Consider the following 22,724-nt stretch of genomic DNA (forward strand, 5'->3'; position numbering starts at 1 on the left):
CAAGATGGATAAATGCTGCAGTCGGGGGGGGGGGGGGGAACGAGGGAGAGGGATAGACACTGCATTCGGGAGAGAAAGAGGGAGAAGGACAGATACTGAAATGGGGGGGAGAAACAAGGGAGAATTGCTGGACATGGTTGGATGGAGGGGAGGGCAGGGGAGAGAAGAGAATTGCTGGAGATGGATGGAGGAGAGGGCAGGGGAGAATAGAGAGTTGCTGGACATGGATGGATGAATAGGGGTAGGGGAGAGAGGAAATTTGCTGGATATGGGTGGATGGAGGAGAGGGCAGGGGAGAATGGAGAGTTCCTGGACATGGATGGAGGGGAGGGCAGGGGAGAGAGGAGAATTGCTGGACATGGATGGATGGATGGAGGGAGCAGGGAAGAGAAGAAATTTGCTTTATATGGATGGATGGATGAGAGGGCAGGGGAGAATGGAGAGTTCCTGGACATGGATGGAGGGGAGGGCAGGGGAGAGAGGAGAATTGCTGGACATGGATGGATGGATGGAGGGGGCAGGGAAGAGAGGAAATTTTCTGGATATGGATGGATGGAGGAGAGGGCAGGGGAGAATGGAGAGTTGCTGGACATGGATGAATGGAGGTGAGGGCAGAGGAGAGGAGAATTGCTAGATATGGATGGGGGCAGGGGAGAGAGGAAATTTGCTGGATATGGATGGATGGAGGAGAGGGCAGGGGAGAATGCAGAGTTGTTGGACATGGATGGAATGGAGGGCAGGGAAGAAAGGAGAAATGTTGAACAAGGATGGAGGGAAGGAAAGACAAAGGAAAGATGCACCCAGATGGAGTGGAAGGGAGAGAGAAGAAATGCTGGAAATGAATGGGAGGGGGAGGGAAGACAGAGGAAGTACATTCACATGGAGGGGAGTGGAGTGAGGAGAGGAAGAGCCTAGGGCAGAAATGTTTGGCTATGAGTCTTCTCCTAAGGAAGGGGGTCACAGTACTATTACACCCTATCCTTAAAGATGCACTGACAAAGAACTGAGAATCTCCCCTCTGTCAGGTTGCACCAGAGAATGTGGATACGCAGTATTGTATCCAGAAGGCTCAACTTCTACACCACTTTCTGATGGTTGAATCCACCCTCAAACGAGCTAGGAACTCCAGGACTCATGCCTCGGTGTTCCCAGGTAGAAAGGCTTGTATACTAGACTCGTTTGGGAGGAAAGCTATTCAGGTCTCGATGCTTATTGCCCGCACCCTGTCCTACCAACTCTACATGAGCCTTTACTTTGCAGTCATTGGTCTGCAGCACACTAAGCCTTGTGGATTCTCTCCCACAGGAGCATGCCGCAGACCTTCGCTAGTTAGCCAGTAAGCAAACTGGAGTGTAAAACATATTTGGCAAGGGGCACACACGACTCTTGACATATCGTCCAGACTCTCCACAATATTTGTGGGGATGCGTACACACTCATGGCTGCATGTCTCTGACATAGAACCAGCGGTTCAGGAGATATTGGCAGTCACTCCTTGCCAAGGTGACAATCTGTTTGGAGATAAGGTAGAAGAGGCCACAGACCTCGTAAAGAAATACATTGATACCATCCAAACCCTGTCTCGGCATCAACCTTGCTACTCTCAAAGGTGTAGGTTTTCTCTGCCTTCTCACTTTGCCCAGAACTCCAAGCCCAGTGTTCTCAGCCTCGCCAGTCTTGCCCTCAGAAGCCGCAGCTGACTCCCCAGTCCAACCAAGGGATGAGCTTTTGACTGGCTCCAGGAGAGCATAGTCATACTCAAAGTAGCCATCCCGGACAGCCTACTGGTAGGGGGGGAGGCTGAATTTTTACCAGCACAGGTGGCTCCTTGTAACCTCCAACCAGTGAGTTCTTCAAACTGTGGGGCATTCACAGATAACAACCATAGGTGGGACCAGAGCTTGAGAGACAGCAGGGAAGGCCGAAGGCGCGCCGAGCAAAGAACACGCAAACAAGCTTGCCACTGCCGACGCCGCCTTAACCCGGAAGTACGCCATTTAAATTTTGGAGGGGGGGTGCCCTAGTGCTGGGAGGGAGTGCGGGCGGGCGGCCTGTGCTTCCTTGGTTGGTTGGAGGGAACGAGGGTGGGCGGCCTGATGCTTGGTTGGTGGGAGGGAGCGCGGGCAGACCTGGTGCTGGGAGGGAGCGCGGGCGGGCGGGCGGCCTGGTGCTTCCTTGGTTGGCTGGAGGGAGCGAGGGTGGGCGGCCTGGTGCTTGGTTGGTGGGAGGGAGGGAGGCGACCTGGTGCTGGATGGGAGGGAGGCTGGGTGCTGGGAGGGAGGGCGGCCTGGTGCTTGGTGGAAGGGATGGAGGGCTGGTGCTTGCTGGGAGGGAGGGCAGCCTGGTGCTGGGAGGGAGGGCAGGGGGGAGAGGAGGGTGGCCGGACATTTGTGGCTGGAGGGGAGAGGAGGGTTGCTGGACATGGATGGAGGGCAAGAAATGAAGAAGAAAGGAGGAAAGTAAAGAAATAAATGGAAAGGAAGCCCTGGAAACGGAGTTAAGAGAACAGATAGAGAGCAGCAGAATCAGAGACTAGGACCAATATGGATAGAAAAACAAAATCACCAGACAACAAAGGTAGAAAAAATCATTTTATTTTCATTTTAGTGTTTGGAATATGTCCAATTTGAGAACTTGCATCTGCTGTCTTATTTTGCACTGGGTATACTGGAGCTGTAACAGCTTACAGAAATGATTTATAATGAAAACAAATCATGTTATTTTTTTTCTGCTGTACTAGTATAATATTTTCAATGATGTCTGTTTATATGGCTGGTGTAAGGAGTGTGACTATCATAGGGGTGGAGTCATGTGACCCCGCCTATGATGAGTACCGGCACTTTGCGATAGATAATTAGATTTTGGGTTGCTGTTTGGGCACTCGGTCTCTGAAAGGTTCACCATCACTGTCCTAGAATTCAATTTTTTATTTGGGTGCCATTGTTCACTTCTTTAATGGGATACTAGGACAAGGTATCAATTGTTAGCCTTAGGGTTTGGTATTGGGTTGGGAGTGAAATTTGGGAGTTACAGGAAAGAGTTATAGATTGTTGGTTCAGAATAAGCTTTGTACAAGAGTGAGGTACTTCTCAAGGCAGCAGCAGAGCAGGAATGCATGTGCACTCTTTAAAAAGCTCTTCTTTTTTTTCGTGAGCTCTGGGAATGCAGATCTTAGCACCATTGGAGGAAGTCACTAATTTGTATGGTTGATTACATCCTGCTTCTCAACATAGACAACAATGCCAGCCAGCCCAGTGACTAAGATAAGTGTTATGCTCTGCCATGCTGAAGGTCCTCGATTCGATCACCACTTTGGGCCTTCAGCTCCCAGGTCAGCTGGAGATGTTGCACAGGCAACTTTCACAACCCATAGCGTGATTGATTTATCCTGCTGTCTGCGGGTAGCTCCCATTACGAGCAAATTATTACGCTTGGGGGGGGGGGGTGTAGAACAGTGCCATCTTGGTTCCCTGACAAACATTCTCTATAATGTAGTTATGGGGAGATTACTAGAGCTAGCAGTAATCACAGTATTAAAGCTCTCCTGTTTTATTCTCCTCATCACTCCAAAGTGAGCATGATGTATTCCTTTGTGACCATAAGAGGTCTTCTGTATCATGATTCTAACTTAAATTTGCTACTGGCAAGGAAGAGGTCTAGACTGTTCTCAATTGATCCTTAACATTCCTTGGAAAATAGTGATGATATTTACATGTTGACTTCAATTAGTTTACTTTAGGAGTGGCGAAGTAGCCAAATAATTAGTACAGTGGACTAAGAACCCAGGGAACTTGGTTCAATTCCCACTGCTGCTCCTTGTGACCCAGGGCAAGTTACCTAATACTCCCTTACCCCAGGTACAAAGATTGTGTGCCCACTCAGGACAGAAAAAGTGCCTGAATGCAATAATGTAAACCTCTTTGATTGCACCAGAGAAAGGTGGTATATAAAGAATCAAATTTTAAAAAGTTTGTTAAGGGAAGTTCAGTTAAAGATGTACATGTGTAATTCTCTGAACATTTGCAGTGTACTTCCAGTGTTCCATGCCCTGTTAAAAAAATAAATAAAAAGTTAAAATTGAAAGCACCTTTCTTTAGACCTCACCAAAAGCGAAGAATATTGGTGTGCATAAACATAAATGCCAGTAGAAACCTACTATAACCTGGCTTTCTTTCACCTTCTGCCACAGGGAGATCATTGTAATTTCAGCCATGATATTGAAGTTCCACGAAGGAGAGGACTCTGCAAGTTTTACGTGACCGGATTTTGTGCCAGAGCTGAAAACTGCCCATATATGCATGATATCCTTTTTCTCATACTTCTACCTGCTTGTGAATTGGGAGCCTGTTGCATGAGTGACATGCAGACTGTGTGGAGCCGTGTAAAGAGGGGGAGAAGGAGTGGCTATCACGGTATAGTACTACTACTACTACTTAACATTTCTAGAGCGCTACTAGGGTTACACAGCGTTGTACAGTTTAACAAAGAAGGACAGTCCCTGCTCAAAGGAGCTTACAATCTAAAGGACGAAATGTCAAGTTGGGGCAGTCTAGATTTCCTGAATAGAGGTATAGTGGTTAGGTGCCGAAGGCGACATTGAAGAGGTGGGCTTTGAGCAAGGATTTGAAGATGGGCAGGGAGAGGGGGCCTGGCGTATGGGCTCAGGGAGTTTATTCCAAGCATGGGGTGAGACGAGGCAGAAAGGGCAGAGCCTGGAGTTGGCGGTGGTGGAGAAGGGTACTGAAAGGAGTGATTTGTCTTGAGAGCGGAGGTTACGGGTAGGAACGTAAGGGGAGATGAGGGTAGAGAGGTAAGGAGGGGCTGCAGATTGAGTGCATTTGTAAGTTAGTAGGAGAAACTTGAACTATATGCGGTACCTGATCGGAAGCCAGTGAAGTGACTTGAGAAGAGAGGTGATATGAGTATATCGGTCCAGGCGGAAGATAAGACGTGCAGCAGAATTCTGAACGGATTGAAGGGGGGATAGATGGCTAAGTGGGAGGCCAGTGAGGAGTAAGTTGCAGTAGTCAAGGCGAGAGGTAATGAGAGAGTGGATGAGAGTTTGGGTGGTGTGCTCAGAGAGGAAAGGGTGAATTTTGCTGATGTTATAGAGGAAAAAGCGACAGGTTTTTTTGCTATCTGCTGGATATGTGCAGAGAAGGAGAGGGAGGAGTCGAAGATGACTCCGAGGTTGCGGGCAGATGAGACGGGGAGGATGAGGGTGTTATCAACTGAGATAGAGAGTGGAGGGAGAGGAGAAGTGGGTTTGGGTGGGAAGACGATAAGCTCGGTCTTGGCCACATTCAGTTTCAGGTGGCGGTTGGCCATCCAGGCAGCAATGTCGGATAAGCAGGCCGATACTTTGTCCTGGGTTTCCGCAGTGATGTCTGGTGTGGAGAGATAAAGCTGTGTGTCGTCAGCATAAAGATGATATTGGAAACCATGAGATGAGATCAGCGAGCCCAGGGAAGAGGTGTAGATTGAAAAAAGAAGGGGTCCAAGGACAGATCCCTGAGGAACTCCAACAGAGAGCGGGATGGGGGTGGAGGAAGAACCATGAGAATGTACTCTGAAGGTACGGTGGGAGAGATAAGAGGAGAAACAGGAGAGGACAGAGCCCTGGAACCCAAATGAGGACAGTGTGGCAAGAAGTAAATTGTGATTGACAGTGTCAAAAGCGGCGGATAGGACAAGGAGGATGAGGATGGAGTAGTGGCCTTTGGATTTGGCAAGGAAGAGGTCATTGCAGACTTTAGATAGCGCCGTTTCTGTCGAGTGTAAGGGGCGAAAGCCGGATTGAAGCGGATCGAGGATGGCATGAAAGGAGAGAAATTCAAGGCAACGGCTGTGAACGGCGCGTTCAAGTAACTTAGAGAGGAATGGTAGGAGAGAAATGGGGCGGTAGTTTGAGGGACAGGTAGGGTCAAGTGATGGTTTTTTGAGGAGTGGTGTGACTACAGCATGCTTGAAGGTGTCACTGGAGAGAGAGAGGTTGAGGATATGACAGATGGGGGGGGGGGGGGTGACAGTAGGAGAGATGGTGTTAAGTAAGTTGGTGGGGATGGGGTCAGAGGAACAGGTGGTACATTTCGAGAAGGAAAGAAGATGGGCAAGGTTCCTCATTGGTGATATCAGGAAACGAGGAGAAGGAGGCCTGGGTTGGTTGGTTTAGGGAGTGGGTTATAGGGTGAGGAGGAGGAGATGGTTTGGTGGTGGAGGTTGATTTTCTGCACCTTGTCGCGGAAGTAGTCAGCCAGTGATTGAGGAGAGAGTGAGGGGTGGGTGGGAGCGGAGGGCACTTTGAGGAGGGAGTTAAGGGTGGTGAAGAGACGACGAGGGTTAGAGCTGAGGGAATTAGTTAATTGGGTATAATAGTCCTGTTTGGCGAGGAATAGGGAGGACTGGAAGGAGGATAGCATGAATTTGTAATGAATGAAATCAGTATGGGTGCGAGATTTTCTCCAGAGGCGTTCAGCCGATTGGGCGCAGGAGGGAAGGTAACGGGTGCAAGGGGTCAGCCAGGGCTGGGGATTAGTGTGCCTTGTGGGACGGGAGATGGATGGTGCAAGGGTGTCTAGAGCAGAGGAGAGAGTGGCATTGTAAGTGGAGACAGCCTTGTCGGACATGATGGAAGGGAGGAGATTAGAGATACTAGAGGATAAGGTGGGAGGGTCGACAGCCTGGAGATTCCTGGAAGTAGTGGTTAGTGTTGGGCGGGACTGAGGGGGAGGGTGATGAAGTGTGAAGGTGATCAGGTGATGGTCGGAGAGAGGAAGAGCTGAGGCGCAGAAATTGGAGGGTGAGCACGTAGAGGAGAGGACGAGGTCAAGACAGTGGCCAGATTGGTGAGTAGGGGTGGTGGAGCTCAGTTGGAGGTTGAAGGAGGAGGTTAGAGCGAGGAACTGAGAAGTGTATGAGTTGGATGGGTTATCAGTGTGTATGTTAAAGTCTCCAAGAATGAGGGATGGGGATGAGGGCTTGAGAAAAATGGAGAGCCAGGCATCGAAGTCGGTGAGGAAGGAAGAGAAGGACTTATCAGGGGGGCGGTAAATGACTGCCAGGTTTCAGTTAGGGTGAGCAGTTGAAGGGAACGGGAGATGAAGAGATCATGGGTGAATGAAAGTTTGTTGCAGACCGAGCGGGCGTTCCACAGGGCACACGAGAAGGGGAGGGAGGAGGGGGGGAGGAGGGGGATAGAGATGAGATTGGAGACATTGCGGAAACGTTTGCATGGATGAGACGAGGACAGGTGTGGGGGACCAAGGTTGGGATTGATGTATCCCGCGGATAGCAGGAGGAGGAGCAAGAGAGGGTGGGGGAGGTAGGGCGACGAAGACGGGATGCGCTTAGGAGGAATGGGGAGGGGTTCATGGCAGGAAGGAGGTGTTGAAGGTTGAGAGCTAGGAAGGAGGAGGAGGACAGTAGAGATGGTGAGGTGGTGTGGGGCGGGGGTGGGTGGGGTATTGCAGTAGTGAGCAGGACTGGAGAGGACATGGATGGGCAGTAAGTTCATGCGGTATACAGCAGTGGGGGAGGGGGTTAGGAAGGGACAGGGCAAGGAAGAGAATGTGTATGAGGGCCATAAGTAGTGACTGAGGTGTTTACGGGTGGTAGGTAGAGGGGCTGGCGGCGGGTAGGTAGGTTGATGGGGGGCAAGCAGGCAGGTAGGTTGCTGGGCTGGGAGGTAGATAGGCTGGCAGTCAGGAGAGTGATGGGCTGGCAGGTAGATGGGCTGGGAGGCAGGCAGGTTGAAGGGTGAGCAGTCAGGAGAGTGATGGGCTGGCAAAGCGGCAGGGGGGGGCAGGTAGGTAGTTTTAGGTAGTCTAGGAGGCAGGCAGGTTGTTGATGGGCAGACAAGTGAGCAAGTTGAAGGGCTGGCAAGCAGGTAGGTTGGTTGATTGTCTAGCAGGCAGGCAGGAACAGGTGAGTGTGGTGGAGAGCTCAGCAGCAGGACTGGAGCAAGCTGGAATAATTTGGAGGTTGGTTGATTGGCTAGCAGGCAGGCAGGCAGGAACAGGTGAGTGTGGTGGAGAGCATAGCAGCAGACTGGAACAAGCTGGAATAATTGGAGCAGAAGAGAGCAGAGCAGCAGGATTGGAGCAAGCTGGAACAAGCTGGGGCAGACAAGCTGGAATGAGCTGGGTCAGGCGGACTGCAACAAGCTGGAGCAGATGGACTGGAACAAGCAGGGAGAAGCTGGATCAGGCGGACTGGAACAAGCTGGAGCTGATGGGCTGGAACAAGCAGGAAGAAGCTGGATCAGGCGGACTGGAACAAGCAGGGAGAGGCTGGATCAGGCGGACAGGAACAAGCTGGAGCAGATGGACTGAGGCAGGGAAAAGCTGGATCAGGCGGACTGGAACAAGCAGGGGGAAGCTGGATCAGGCGGACAGGAACAAGCTGGAGCAGATGGACTGGAACAGGCAGGGAAGAGCTGGATCAGGCGGACTGGAACAAGCTGGGGCCGATGGAGTGGAACAAGCAGGGAAAAGCTGGAACAGGCGGACTGGAACAAGCTGGGGCCGATGGAGTGGAACAAGCAGCGAGAAGCTGGATCAGGCGGACTGGAACACGCTGGAACAAGCTGGATCAGGCGGACTGGGACACGCTGGACAAGTTGGGCACGCTGGAACAAGCTGGGCTGGAACAAGCTGGATCCTTTCTGATGTCCAGCTTGAGCTTCATTTAAAACTTTGTGTTCAGCCCTTTTAAAGGTACACTCAGCTGCTCTGAAATAATTTACTTGTTACAAATCAGGACTGTTCAGCTTTAGTATTGCGCCTGATAAGCATCATTTATGCTTTGCTGCTCTTCTCGACTAGCAATTGGTTTTATTTTTAGATGGCACACAGTATCAGGCAGGTCTAGAGGGTGAGTTCTGGTGTTGGGGGGAATGAGTTTCAGAGAGAAAAGGGCCTGCAAGTTTAGGAGAGCCTTGTGTTGAACACATAGAATAGGATGGCTATTTAAATCTGGGTATCATGTAAAAACAAAAGTACAGTGCTTAAAAGTAGAAATGATTTTATGACCGCCAGCAAAGTATGTATTGTTGAAGGATGTATTTAGCACAGGAAGTTGATTCTTTGTGGCTCTGTATACTAAAATAATTTACCAGCTCTTAAAAAGACTACAAAATGATTAAAGTATGCCACTCTAGAGAAAGGAAAAGGATAGGGTAGAGCACAGATTGAGTAATTCAGATAGTGGCACCTATGGAATTGTGGCACATTTTTAAGAAAATGCACATATACAAAGAGCAGTTCCACTTAACTGAAGGAGAATATAATTTATGCCTGTTTAACATTCCTTGATCCCTACAAGTCTGTTCTCTTTAACACCTATTCCTTACGTGAATTTCCCTGTAAGCTATTCCACACGACTGGAAATTGTGTCAATGGAGATGATTGCATGTTTTCTCATGAGCCTCTCTCAGATGAAACCAAGGAGCTTCTGGACAAGGTAGGGAGTGACAGCAGGCAAGGAGGGTAACTGATCATTTAGCAGCCACATTCTAAAGTAAAAACAACTATTTTATCTGGACAGATGGCTTCTTTGTATAAGAGAATAAGGTGGTGCTACATTCTTTTTCTTTGTAAGTCTGTCATAGACAGATGCTACTGTTCATGATGTATCAGCACCAGGGCTTAATATCTGGTGGAATGACTTGGAACTCAGTTCCACTACTCTGTAAAAGTCCAGAGCAGCATGAGTTCCTGTTCCAGTCCCTTCTTTTCCAGGTAACCCACAGGGAAGAGGAGGGGCCGTGTGAGGCTAGGGCAGAGCAGTATTCCACAGGCCAATCCCTCTTCTCCTGTTGCTCCTGGCCCTCCTGCCCTCTCCCCTGACTCCATAGTTCCGCTTCATTTCTGTCCTCAAATTAAGTCTTGATCGACACAGTGCTGGCAGTACCACAAATAGAGCTTATCACAGAACACATAGAGCACACCTGGGGCAATCCCTGCGGCCACCTAGAAAGGGAAAGGGACTTGTATACTGCCTTTCTGTGGTTAACAATCAAAGTGGTTTACATACTATATACAGGTACTTATTTTTTTGTACCTGGGGCAGTGGAGGGTTAAGTGACTTGCCCAGAGTCGCAAGGAGCTGTAGTTGGAATCGAATCCAGTTCCCTAGGGTCAAAGTCCACTAACCACTAGGCTACTCTGTCCCAGCACTGCCCAGGCCCACTATCACCTGTGCACGTGCTCTACTCTGGCATACCCTTCCTCCCGCTTGCTGGGTTACGCTTGCCTGTGGGCCAGTCTCCCACCCGCAACTTAATTCACCAGTGGTTTTTAAGGACACAAGGGCCACAATCCCATGGGTCCCAGAAAGCACCCACAGACCAAAATACAAACCACCAGGATTTTTAGTCAGTCCAAGACAGCAGAGTCAATAAACTAATAGGTTTATTGTTACAATAAAACAGTGAACGTTTGGAAAAACTAGATGAAAAAAGTACAGCAAGCAATAACAGATAACCAAAACAAGTATCAACATTAAATCTATTTAACACTTGTTACTACCTGGGTAGCACCTGGGGAGTTCAGGAACTATAGCTACTCATAGGTTATAAAATACAGCTGCTCACAGGGCCTCATTGAAGAGATCTTACTCTCTCCGTTCCCTATCTGAGACCAAAGATTACCTCACAGCTAGGTGGGAAAAAACTGTCACTTTTGTAACAGCTTTAAAAAAAAAAAAAGACAGTCACCATCTGCTGGCCAAACAAGGGAAATGCACTTCATGAAATAATTAATACAGTTCACAGGCTTGAAAAACCCACTGTTTTGCCACAGAGCTACACTCACTACTTGAGATAATTGTGGCTATGCTGTATTTTCCTTATTTAAGCCTTTAAGCCAGCTTTTTCAACAAGAGTGTCTTGTGGCCTGCTGATGATCCTGCAGTGGGTGGTAGCAGCTGATAGTGGGCAATCTGACATGAGCCAGAGGGCTTTGAGAATCTAGAATGGGAGCTAAAAATAAAATACAAAAAAAGATATACTGGCATGTTCTGTCAGTTTCTTGTCACTTCAGCTGTCATGAGGCAAGTATGACTGCTTATGTTTTTGTCTGCTGAGAATGGTTAGTTATTTCTTAGTTGTAAAGATTGAAGTAGTCACATGTTTATCATAAATTTCTTTTTCTTTACACTAGATGTTAGCTGAGGATGCTGAAGCAGGAGCAGAGGATGAGAAAGATGTGGAGGAGTTAAAAAAACAGGGCATCAATCCTTTGCCAAAACCACCTCCTGGAGTTGGTCTCTTACCTACACCACCTCATCCTCCTGGTCCCCCAGGACAACAGGGGCCTCCAGGACCACCCCCAGCTCCAACATCACCTAATGGCAGGCCAGGTCCTGGAGGTCCGATCCCTGGGGGTCCTGGTCCTGGAGGTCCGATTCCGGGGGCTTCTGGCCCTGGAGGTCCAATCCATGGTGGTCCTGGTCCTGGAGGTCCAGTCCATGGAGGCCCCAGTCCTGGAGGTCCAGTTCCTGGGGGGCCTGGTCTTGGGCCTGGGTCTGGGCCTGGACCTGGACCTGGACCTGGACCCGGACCAGGTCCCAGTCCCAGTCCCAGTGGTCCAATTCCTGTAGGTGGTCCAATTCCTGCTTGTCCAGTTCCTGCTTGTCCAGTTCCTGGTGGAGGACCAATTCCCGGAGGTCCAATACCTGGGGGTCTCCCGCCACCGCCACCACCACCACCACCTTTTCCAATGCCTCCCCCATCTGGACCCATGCCTCCTCCACAACAGCAACAGCCCCCGCCTATACCACCACCACCACCACTGCCACAACAACAGCAGCAGCAGCAGCAGGACTTACAAGACCAATTGTGTCAGAAGAAAATTCCATCTTTATTTGAAATTGTGGTCCGCCCCACTGCACATCTAGCACACAAACTGGGTGTCAGGTATATACAAAACATTTTCTCTTTATAGTAACAACTAGAAAGATGGATTCTGGTAGATGAAACAGTTATTGCCAGTGTAAAGCCCAGTGTTAGAGAATGTTGCTAAACAAACAATTTCTCCGAGGACAAGTAGGTTGGATATATTCTTACCAACGGGTAATGTCACTGACAGAGCTTCAATGTGGAGATGCTACCCAGCATCCTATTTCCAGAAGCTTTGAAGCAGCCAGCTGCCCACCATCATCGCATGAGACCAGGTTAGTCTTCAGTTTTTTCTGTGGAGTAATAGAGACACTATTTTAACATTTCCTCTCAGCTCACGTCACATTTTTTCTGAGGTGCTTTGCCTTTGATTTCACCTTGGCGATTTTTCCAGATATGTTCCAGTGGTTAAAACTCCATTGCATTGGGACAGTGTCCTTTACAGACACCCATAATTTATGGTTGCAATGCCTGGGCCCTGACAATAATCCTTCTCTTTGTCCACAGATGTCAAAAAGAGAGATTAAAGGTCATCATAAGCAGTGCAGCACGAGGCATCAGTCTTAATGGCTCTAGGAGTTGAATCAGACACTAGAGACACATTGACATTGCAGAGGTCTCTGCCAGCTTCAGCAATGAGCATTGTTGCCTATCAAGAATAGGCATCCTCCAATCCTACCCCAAGGTTGAGGAAGGATTCATCTTCACCTTCGATGCTAAAGGCCCTCTATACTATTTGGCTTCTGCCTGATGCATGGCGTTGGCATCAGCATCTATCCCTCCTCAAAGCACGACATCAAGAGCACCAGGCATCAAAGTCTCTTATACCCTTGAAACACTTCCAAAGTGAAGCGATCTCATCCTCCCAGGAACTGAATGGGTGAGTCAGTCTCTATTGGTCCAACCAGGTTGCCGATTCAGCCCCAATGATTTCCACAGACATGACCGCACTGGCTGATGCCCAGCTTTTGCTGATGACTACCTTCGGGGAGTAGATCTGGGCCATGATGCAGGAGGAGATGGAGTATTTTCTAGCCTGGCACAATGCTGTGGCATCAATGGCATTGATGTCAGCTGCTTGGGAGCTCCAGCCAATTCTCAAGGCCCATGCCACAGCTGTCGAGCATTCATCAACTCCAGTACTTCGAAGGGCACCGTACCCAGTGCACATGAGACCATAAGTACATAAGTGTTGCCATACTGGGAAAGACCAAAGGTCCATCAAGCCCAGCATCCTGTTTCTAACAGTGGCCAATCCAGGTCACAAATACCTGGCAAGATCCCAAAAAAGTACAAAACATTCTATACTGCTTATCCCAGAAATAGTGGATTTTCCCCAAGTCCATTTAATAATGGTCTATGAACTTTTTCTTAGGAAGCCGTTCAAACCTTTTTAAAACTCCGCTAAGTTAACCGCCTTTACCACACTCTCTGGCAACGAATTCCAGAGTTGAATTACACGTTGAGTGAAGAAACATTTTCTCTGATTCGTTTTAAATTTACTACATTGTAGCTTCATCGCATGCCCCCTAGTCCTAGTATTTTTGGAAAGCGTAAACAGACACTTCACATCTACCCGTTCAACTCCACTCATTATTTTATAGACCTCTATCATATCTCCCCTCAGCCACCTTTTCTCCAAGCTGAAGAGCCCTAGCCGCTTTAGCCTTTCCTCAAAGGGAAGTCATCCAATCCCCTTTATCATTTTCGTCGCCCTTCTCTGTACCTTTTCTAATTCCACTATATCTTTTTTGTGATGTGGCGACCACAATTGAATACAATATTCAAGGTGCGGTCGCACCATGGAGCGATACAAAGGCATTATAACATCATTTTTGTTTTCCATTCCTTTCCTAATAATACCTAACATTCTATTTGCTTTATTAGCCGCAGTAGCACACTGAGCAGAAGGTTTCAATATATCAACGACGACATCTAGATCCCTTTCTTGGTCTGTGACTCCTAACGTGGAACCTTGCATGACGTAGCTATAATTCAGGTTCCTCTTTCCTACATGCATCACTTTGCACTTGCTCATATTAAATGTCATCTGCCATTTAGACGCCCAATCTCGTAAGGTTCTCTTGTAATTTTTCACAATCCTCCCACGATTTAACGACTTTGAATAACTTTGTGTCATCAGCAAATTTAATTACCTCACTAGTTACTCCCATCTCTAGGTCATTTATAAATATGTTAAAAAGCAGCGGTTCCAGCACAGACCCCTAGGGAACCCCACTAACTACCCTTCTCCATTGAGAATACTGACCATTTAACCCTACTCTCTGTTTTCTATCTTTTAACCAGTTTTTAATCCACAATAGAACACTACCTCCTATACCATGACTCTCCAATTTCCTCTGGAGTCTTTCATGAAGTACTTTGTCAAATGCCTTCTGAAAATCCAGATACACAGTATCAACCGGCTCACCTTTATCCACATGTTTGTTCACCCCTTCAAAGAAATCACTAGCCCCGCCTCCCACCACTGGCTCTGCCACCCAATCTCCGCTAAGCTTCTGAGGATCCATTCCTTCTGAACAGGATTCCTTTATATTTATCCCACGCATTTTTGAACTCCCTTACCTTTTTCATCTCCACCACCTCCTGTGGGAGGGCATTCCAAGTATCCACCACTCTCTCCATGAAAACATACTTCCTGACATTTTTCTTGAGTCTGCCCCCCTTCAATCTCATTTCATGTCCTCTAGTTCTACTGCCTTCCCATCTACGGAAAGGTTCATTTGCGGATTAATACCTTTCAAATATTTGAACGTCTGTATCATATCACCCCTGTTTCTCCTTTCCTCCAGGGTATACAAGTTCAGGTCAGTAAGTCTCTCCTCATACGTCTTGTAACGCAAATCCCATACCATTTTTGTAGCTTTTCTTCTCCGAGGACAAGCAGGCTGCTTGTTCTCACTGATGGGTGACATCCATGGCAGCCCCTCCAATCGGAACACTTTACTAGCAAAGGCCTTTGCTAGTCCTCGCATGCCGATGCGCACCGCGCATGCGCGGCCATCTTCCCGCCCGAACCAGCTCGTGTTCGTCAGTCTTCTTTTGTCCGCGCTCGGGACGGTCGTGTTTGCGCCGTTCGCGCCCCTTAAGTTGACCCTCGCGCGTCTTTTAGCTTTTGCTTGAAAAAAAAAAAAAAGGGATTTTAAGAAAAGACCTTTTCGGTCTTTTTTCCCCTTCCCGTATTTCCAGTTTTTGCCCCGCTAAGTTTACTTTTGTTTACGGGGTAGGCCCTTTTGAGGCCTCGGTTCGAGTTTTTCTCTCCCTCTTTTTTGGTGCCTTTTCCGCCATTATGAGTTTTGATTTCGCCGGCGTGATTTTTCCGCCCATGTCATCGAAGTCTCCCAGCGGCTTCAAGAAGTGCACCCAGTGCGCCCGGGTAATCTCGCTCACTGATAGGCATGCATCGTGTCTTCAGTGTCTGGGGGCTGGGCACAGCCCGCAGGCCTGTAGTCTTTGCGCCCTTTTACAGAAAAGGACTCAGGTAGCGAGATTGGCCCAGTGGAACGTGTTGTTCTCGGGCTCTTCGTCGGCAACAGCACCGGGGGTATCGAGTGCATCGACGTCGACAGCGTCAAGACCTCCGACCTCTGCGGCGTCCGGGCAAGAAGGGCTGGGATTCTATTCCAGGTACTTCCTTGTGGAAAAGAAAACGGGGGGGATGCGTCCCATCCTAGACCTAAGGGCCCTGAACAAATATCTGGTCAAGGAAAAGTTCAGAATGCTTTCCCTGGGCACCCTTCTTCTCACGATTCAGGAAAACGACTGGCTATGCTCTCTGGACTTGAAGGACGCCTACACGCACATCCCGATACTGCCAGCTTACAGACAGTATCTGCGATTTCAGCTGGGCACACGTCACTTCCAGTACTGTGTGCTACCCTTTGGGCTCGCCTCTGCGCCCAGAGTGTTCACGAAGTGCTTGGCTGTAGTAGCAGCGGCGCTTCGCAGGCTGGGAGTACACGTGTTCCCTTATCTCGACGATTGGCTGGTGAAGAACACATCCGAGGCAGGAGCTCTACAGTCCATGCAGATGACTATTCGCCTCCTGGAGCTACTGGGGTTTGTGATAAATTATCCAAAGTCCCATCTTCTCCCAGTACAGAGACTCGAATTCATAGGAGCTCTGCTGGATTCTTGGACGGCTCGTGCCTATCTCCCAGAGACGAGAGCCAACAACTTGTTGTCCCTCGTCTCGCGGGTGCGAGCGTCCCAGCAGATCACAGCTCGGCAGATGTTGAGATTGCTGGGCCACATGGCCTCCACAGTTCATGTGACTCCCATGGCCCGCCTTGACATGCGATCTGCTCAATGGACCCTAGCTTCCCAGTGGTTTCAGGCTGCTGGGGATCTAGAAGACGTGATCCACCTGTCCACGAGTTTTCTCAAATCCCTGTATTGGTGGACGATTTGGTCCAATTTGACCCTGGGACGTCCTTTCCAAATTCCTCAGCCACAAAAAGTGCTGACTACGGATGCGTCTCTCCTGGGGTGGGGAGTTCATGTCGATGGGCTTCACACCCAAGGAAGCTGGTCCCTCCAGGAACGCGATCTGCAGATCAATCTCCTGGAGTTACAAGCGGTCTGGAACGCTCTGAAGGCTTTCAGAGATCGGTTGTCCCACCAAATTATCCAAATTCAGACAGACAACCAGGTTGCCATGTATTACATCAACAAGCAGGGGGGCACCGGATCTCGCCCCCTGTGTCAGGAAGCCGTCAGCATGTGGCTTTGGGCTTGCCGTCAGGGCATGGTGCTCCAAGCCACATATCTGGCAGGCGTAAACAACAGTCTGGCCGACAGGTTGAGCAGGATTATGCAACCTCACGAGTGGTTGCTCAATTCCAAGGTAGTGCGGCAGATCTTGCAGGTGTGGGGCACCCCCTTGGTGGATCTCTTCGCATCTCGAGCCAATCACAAGGTCCGTCAGTTCTGTTCCAGACTTCAGGCCCCCGGCAGACTGGCATCGGATGCCTTCCTCCTGGACTAGGGGGAAGGTCTGCTGTATGCTTATCCTCCCATACCTCTGGTCGGGAAGACTTTGTTGAAACTCAAGCAAGACCGAGGCACCATGATTCTGATTGCTCCCTTTTGGCCGCATCAGATCTTGTTCCCTCTTCTTCTGGAGTTGTCCTCCGAAGAACCGTGGAGATTGGAGTGTTTTCCGACCCTCATCACACAGGACGAAGGGGCGCTTCTGCATCCCAACCTTCAGTCTCTGGCTCTCACGGCCTGGATGTTGAGAGCGTAGACTTTGCCTCTTTGGGTCTGTCAGAGGGTGTCTCCCGCATCTTGCTTGCTTCCAGGAAAGATTCCACTAAGAGGAGTTACTTCTTTCTATGGAGGAGGTTTGCCGTCTGGTGTGACAGCAAGGCCCTAGATCCTCGCTCTTGTCCTACACAGACCCTGCTTGACTACCTTCTGCACTTGTCTGTGTCTGGTCTCAAGACCAACTCTGTAAGGGTTCACCTTAGCGCAATCAATGCATACCATTACCGTGTGGAAGGTAAGCCGATCTCAGGACAGCCTTTAGTTGTTCGCTTCATGAGAGGTTTGCTTTTGTCAAAGCCCCCCGTCAAACCTCCTACAGTGTCATGGGATCTCAATGTCGTTCTCACCCAGCTGATGAAACCTCCTTTTGAGCCACTGAACTCCTGCCATCTGAAGTACTTGACCTGGAAGGTCATTTTCTTGGTGGCAGTTACTTCAGCTCGTAGAGTCAGTGAGCTTCAGGCCCTGGTAGCCCAGGCCCCTTACACCAAATTTCATCATAACAGAGTAGTCCTCCGCACTCACCCTAAGTTCTTGCCAAAGGTTGTGTCGGAGTTCCATCTGAACCAGTCAATTGTCTTGCCAACATTCTTTCCCCGTCCTCATTCCTGCCCTGCTGAACGTCAGCTGCACAAATTGGACTGCAAAAGAGCATTGGCCTTCTATCTGGAGCGAACACAGCCCAACAGACAGTCCGCCCAATTGTTTGTTTCTTTTGATCCCAACAGGAGGGGAGTGGCTGTGGGGAAACACACCATATCCAATTGGCTAGCAGATTGCATTTCCTTCACTTACGCTCAGGCCGGGCTGGCTCTTGAGGGTCATGTCACGGCTCATAATGTTAGAGCCATGGCAGCGTCAGTGGCCCACTTGAAGTCAGCCACTATTGAAGAGATCTGCAAAGCTGCGACGTGGTCATCTGTCTACACATTCACATCTCATTACTGCCTGCAGCAGGATACCCAACGCGACAGTCGGTTCGGGCAGTCAGTGCTTCAGAATCTGTTCGGGGTTTAGAATCCAACTCCACCCCCCTAGGCCCATGTTTATTCTGTTCCAGGCTACACTCTCAGTTAGTTGGATAAATTGTTAGGTCAATCTCAGTTCTGTCCTCGCCGTTGCGAGGCCCAATTGACCATGTTTGTTGTTTTGAGTGAGCCTGGGGGCTAGGGATACCCCATCAGTGAGAACAAGCAGCCTGCTTGTCCTCGGAGAAAGCGAATGCTACATACCTGTAGAAGGTATTCTCCGAGGACAGCAGGCTGATTGTTCTCACAAACCCGCCCGCCTCCCCTTTGGAGTTGTGTCTTCCCTTGTTTGTCTTACTACATATGGGACTGACGAACACGAGCCGGTTCGGGCGGGAAGACGGCCGCGCATGCGCGGTGCGCATCGGCACGCGAGGACTAGCAAAGGCCTTTGCTAGTAAAGTGTTCCGATTGGAGTGGCTGCCGTGGACGTCACCCATCAGTGGGAACAATCAGCCTGCTGTCCTCGGAGAATACCTTCTACAGGTATGTAGCATTCGCTTTTGCACCGCTTCAATTCTTTTTACATCCTTAGCAAGATACGGCCTCCAAAACTGAACACAATACTCCAGGTGGGGCCTCACCAATGACTTATACAGGGGCATCAACACCTCCTTTCTTCTGCTGGTCACACGTCTCTCTATACAGCCTAGCAACCTTCTAGCTACGGCCACCGCCTTGTCACACTGTTTCTTCGCCTTCAGATCCTCAGGTACTATCACCCCAAGATCCCTCTCCCCGTCCGTACATATCAGACTCTCACCACCTAACACATATGTCTCCTGTGGATTTCTACTCCCTAAGTGCATCACTTTGCATTTCTTTGCATTGAATTTTAATTTGCCAAACTTTAGTCCATTCTTCTAGCTTCTGCAGATCCTTTTTCATGTTTTCCACTCCCTCCTGGGTGTCCACTCTGTTACAAATCTTAGTATCATCTGCAAAAAGGCAAACTTTACCTTCTAACCCTTCGGCAATGTCACTCACAAATATATTGAACAGAATTGGCCCCAGCACCGATCCCTGATGCACTCCACTACTCACCTTTCCCTCATCTGAGCGAATTCCATTAACTGCCACCCTCTGGTATCTGTCCATCAACCAGTTCCTAATCCAGTTCACCATGTCGGGTCCTATCTTCAGCCTGTCAAGTTTATTTAAGAGCCTCTGTGGGGAACCGTGTCAAAAGCTTTGCTGAAATCTAAGTAGATTACGTCTATAGCACGGCCATGATTCAGTTCTCTGGTCACCCAGTCAAAGAATTCAATGAGATTCGTTTGGCACGATTTACCTTTGGTAAAACCATGTTGTCTCAGATCTTGCAACTTATTGGCTTCCAAGAAATTCACTATCCTTTCCTTCAGCATCGCTTCCATTACTTTTCCAATAACCGAAGTGTGGCTTACTGGCCTATAGTTTCCAGCTTCTTCCCTATCACCACTTTTGTGAAGAGGGACCACATCCGCCGTTCTCCAATCCCACAAAACCTCTCCCGTCTCCCAGAACCTTTCTGAGCTCCCTCAATATCCTGGGGTGAATCCCGTCCTGTCCCATGTTTTTGTTCACCTTTAGATTTTCAAGTTGTTCATACGCACTCTCTTCCGTGAATGGTGCTATATCCACTCCATTCTCATATGTACTTTTGCCAGTCAATTGTGGTCCTTCTCCAGGATTTTCTTCTGTGAAAACAGAACAAAAGTATCTATTTAGCAAATTTTGCTTTTTCTTCATCCTTATCTACATAGCGGTTCGCAGCATCTTTCAGTCTCACAATTCCCTTTTTAGTCTTCCTCCTTTCACTAATATACCTGAAGAAATTTTTGTCACCCCTCCTTACCTTTCTAGCCATTTGTTCTTCCGCTTTCACCAGACATATCTCTCTCTTGGCTTCTTTCAGTTTCATCCGGTATTCCTCTCCGTGTTCCTCTTCAGGCATGCCAACTCTTTAGCCTTTATTTTCTCAGCCACTTGTTTGGAGAACCATATCAGTTTCCTTTTTCTCTTGCTTTTATTTACTCTCCTTACATAAAGGTTTGTGGCCCTATTTATAGCTTCTTTTAGCCTGGACCACTGTCCTTCCACTTCTCATTCGTCCTCAAATCCCATCAGCTCCTTCTTCAGGTATTCCCCCATTTTACTAAAGTAAGCACGCTTGAAATCCAGGACTTTGAGTTTTGAGTGGCCACTTCAGCTGTCATATCAATCCAAACTGTTTGATGGTCACTGCTGCCCAGGTGGGCACCCACTCGGACATTTGACACACTATCCCCATTTGTGAGCACCAGATCCAGCGTCGCTCCCTCCCTCGTGGGTTCCGTCACCATTTGTCTGAGCAGAGCACTTTGAAAAGCATCCACGATCTCTCTACTTCTTTCCGATTCTGCAGATGGAACCTTCCAATCTACATCCTGCAGATTGAAATCTCCCAGCAACAGCACCTCTCTCTTCTTTCCCAACTTTTGAATATCTGCGATCAGATCTTTATCTAGTTCCTCCAATTGTGTCGGAGGTCTGTAGACAACACCCACGTTGACAGAGGTTCTATCATCTCTTTTTAAGGTGATCCATATCGCTTCTTCCTTTCCCCAGGTCCCTGTCATTTCAGTCACTGCGATATCATTTCTGACATACAGAGCTACTCCTCCACCTTTACGACCATCTCTATCCTTCCTAAATAGATTATAGCCTGGTATGTTTGCATCCCATTCATGGGAATCAGTGAACCACGTCTCCATGATAGCAACAATGTCTAAGTCAGCCTCCAACATCAGGGCTTGAAGGTCATGAACTTTATTGCTTAGACTGCCAGCATTTGTGGTCATTGCTTTCCATCTACATTTTTGTGGAATTTTTTTCTTCTGTTTAGTTTGTTGTTTAGTCTCACTTCCTGCTGCATTGGTAAGAAGTGATTTGCTAAGATTGTTCTTTTCATTGCTTTCTTTTCTACTGACGCATCTTGTCTTTAGCTGGGGGTGACCACTTGAAGTGAACTGCCTCCATATGCCACCCCCGCCTTCTAGTTTAAATGCCTAGAAATATATTGTCTGAATTGCTCCCCAAGGATTTTTTTTCCTGCCGCAGTGAGATGCAGCCCATCGTTACAGTATAGTCTTTTATTTTTCCATGTATTGCCCCATGCTCCTATGTACCTAAATCCTTCTTGGTGACACCAGGCTTTGAGCCAGCTATTGAAATTCTCAGTACTTTGCAATCTTTTCTCTCCCTTTCCAAAGGAAGGTAGTACTTCAGAGAAAGCTATTGTTTGTATCAAAGGTTTTAACCCCTCTCCCAGCTCCTGAAAAGCTCCCTGCGTGGCAAGTGGGGTATTACTGGACAAGTCATTTGTTCCCATGTGGATAACAACATCAGTGTTTGACTCCTTAGTTTCTTCTCTGATTATAGAGATTATTTGCTTGGTACTCCTGGTAGCTGAAGAGCCTGGAAGGCATTTCACTTTGCATGGCCCCTTGAACTGTGTTTCAAAGTTAATGCCTCTGATAATGGAATTCCCTAGTAGCAACAGTTTCCTGGTATGTGTTTCAACATTAGTGATTTTGGGATGTCTTTTCTCTTTGGGTACCTTCATATCTTTTTGTTCCACCTTCATTGCTTTTTCTTCCGCCTCAGTTCTGTTTTCAGGAACATCACAGTGCTGTAATGGAGCAAAAGAATTCTGTAGGGGCAACACTTGTGAGGGCGGATGCTTCTGTGACACATAATGAAGTCTGCCTGAGCCTACCGTGAACCATCTATTCTTAGGTAAGAAGGTCAGTTCTATATATAGAATTCAGAAGTCTTCCAGATTCAAGAAGCTACAACTTCCTCATCATTCAATGGTGGTTGAATATGTTGTCAAAAAGAGCCTAGAGTTTAAAGGCTGACTGCTCGGAGCCCCCAGGAAGGGAGGATAGGCCATTCGAATCTTTTGGGAAGAAGGTTTTTTCATAATGCTATGGTCACTTTCTGCATATCTTTATAGAACACTATATGTGGTGAAATTCGTGAACTCTGGGAAAAGCAGAGCAACTCCATCAGCTAGTAACCAAAGTGCAAGTGTGGAAAGTGCATGGGCCGGGCAACCTTTGGTACTTTTGAGATGGCGTCCAGGGTCTCCAAGGTGTATATTGAATTGTGCAGACTCACCTGGCTGCATGCCTCAGAACCTGTGGTTCAGGAGAAGCTGGTGGACATTCCATGGGTGAAAATCTTTTTGGTGACAAGGTGGAGGAGGTCGCTGACCTCATCAAGAATTATTCTGATACCATCAAGTATCTGTCTCTGTTTCAGCCCACTCCTGGCTCAGCCTCCACGTCTAGGAGGTATGCTAGCGGAAGGCAACAGGGAGAACCTGCTACCTCGACCATTTCAGAATAGCCGGGTTCTTGCTCCCATCTGAGGCAGCAGAGGTCCGACAGGTCCCAGTCAAAACCAGTAATGAGCTTTTGACAGGCTCCAAGGGAGCATAGCCACAATCCCAATAATTATTGTGGACATCCTATCGGTAGGAGGGA

At 48.5% G+C, this 22,724-nt stretch overlaps 1 protein-coding gene across 3 annotated transcripts in view; it reads left to right on the top strand.

The window, feature by feature from the left end:
- ZC3H4 (zinc finger CCCH-type containing 4) overlaps positions 1-22,724 on the top strand; it is a 282,668-nt gene that overhangs the window by 205,459 nt on the left and 54,485 nt on the right. For all 3 annotated transcript variants that reach the window (XM_030218219.1, XM_030218221.1, XM_030218220.1), the window contains exons 9-11: positions 4,190-4,301; positions 9,350-9,459; positions 11,160-11,914. In XM_030218219.1, coding sequence (XP_030074079.1) covers positions 4,190-4,301; positions 9,350-9,459; positions 11,160-11,914 — 977 coding nt within the window. The remainder of the gene's footprint in view (positions 1-4,189; positions 4,302-9,349; positions 9,460-11,159; positions 11,915-22,724) is intronic.

The sequence above is a fragment of the Microcaecilia unicolor genome, chromosome 11, assembly GCF_901765095.1.
Source record: "Microcaecilia unicolor chromosome 11, aMicUni1.1, whole genome shotgun sequence".
NCBI classification, from domain to species: domain Eukaryota; kingdom Metazoa; phylum Chordata; class Amphibia; order Gymnophiona; family Siphonopidae; genus Microcaecilia; species Microcaecilia unicolor.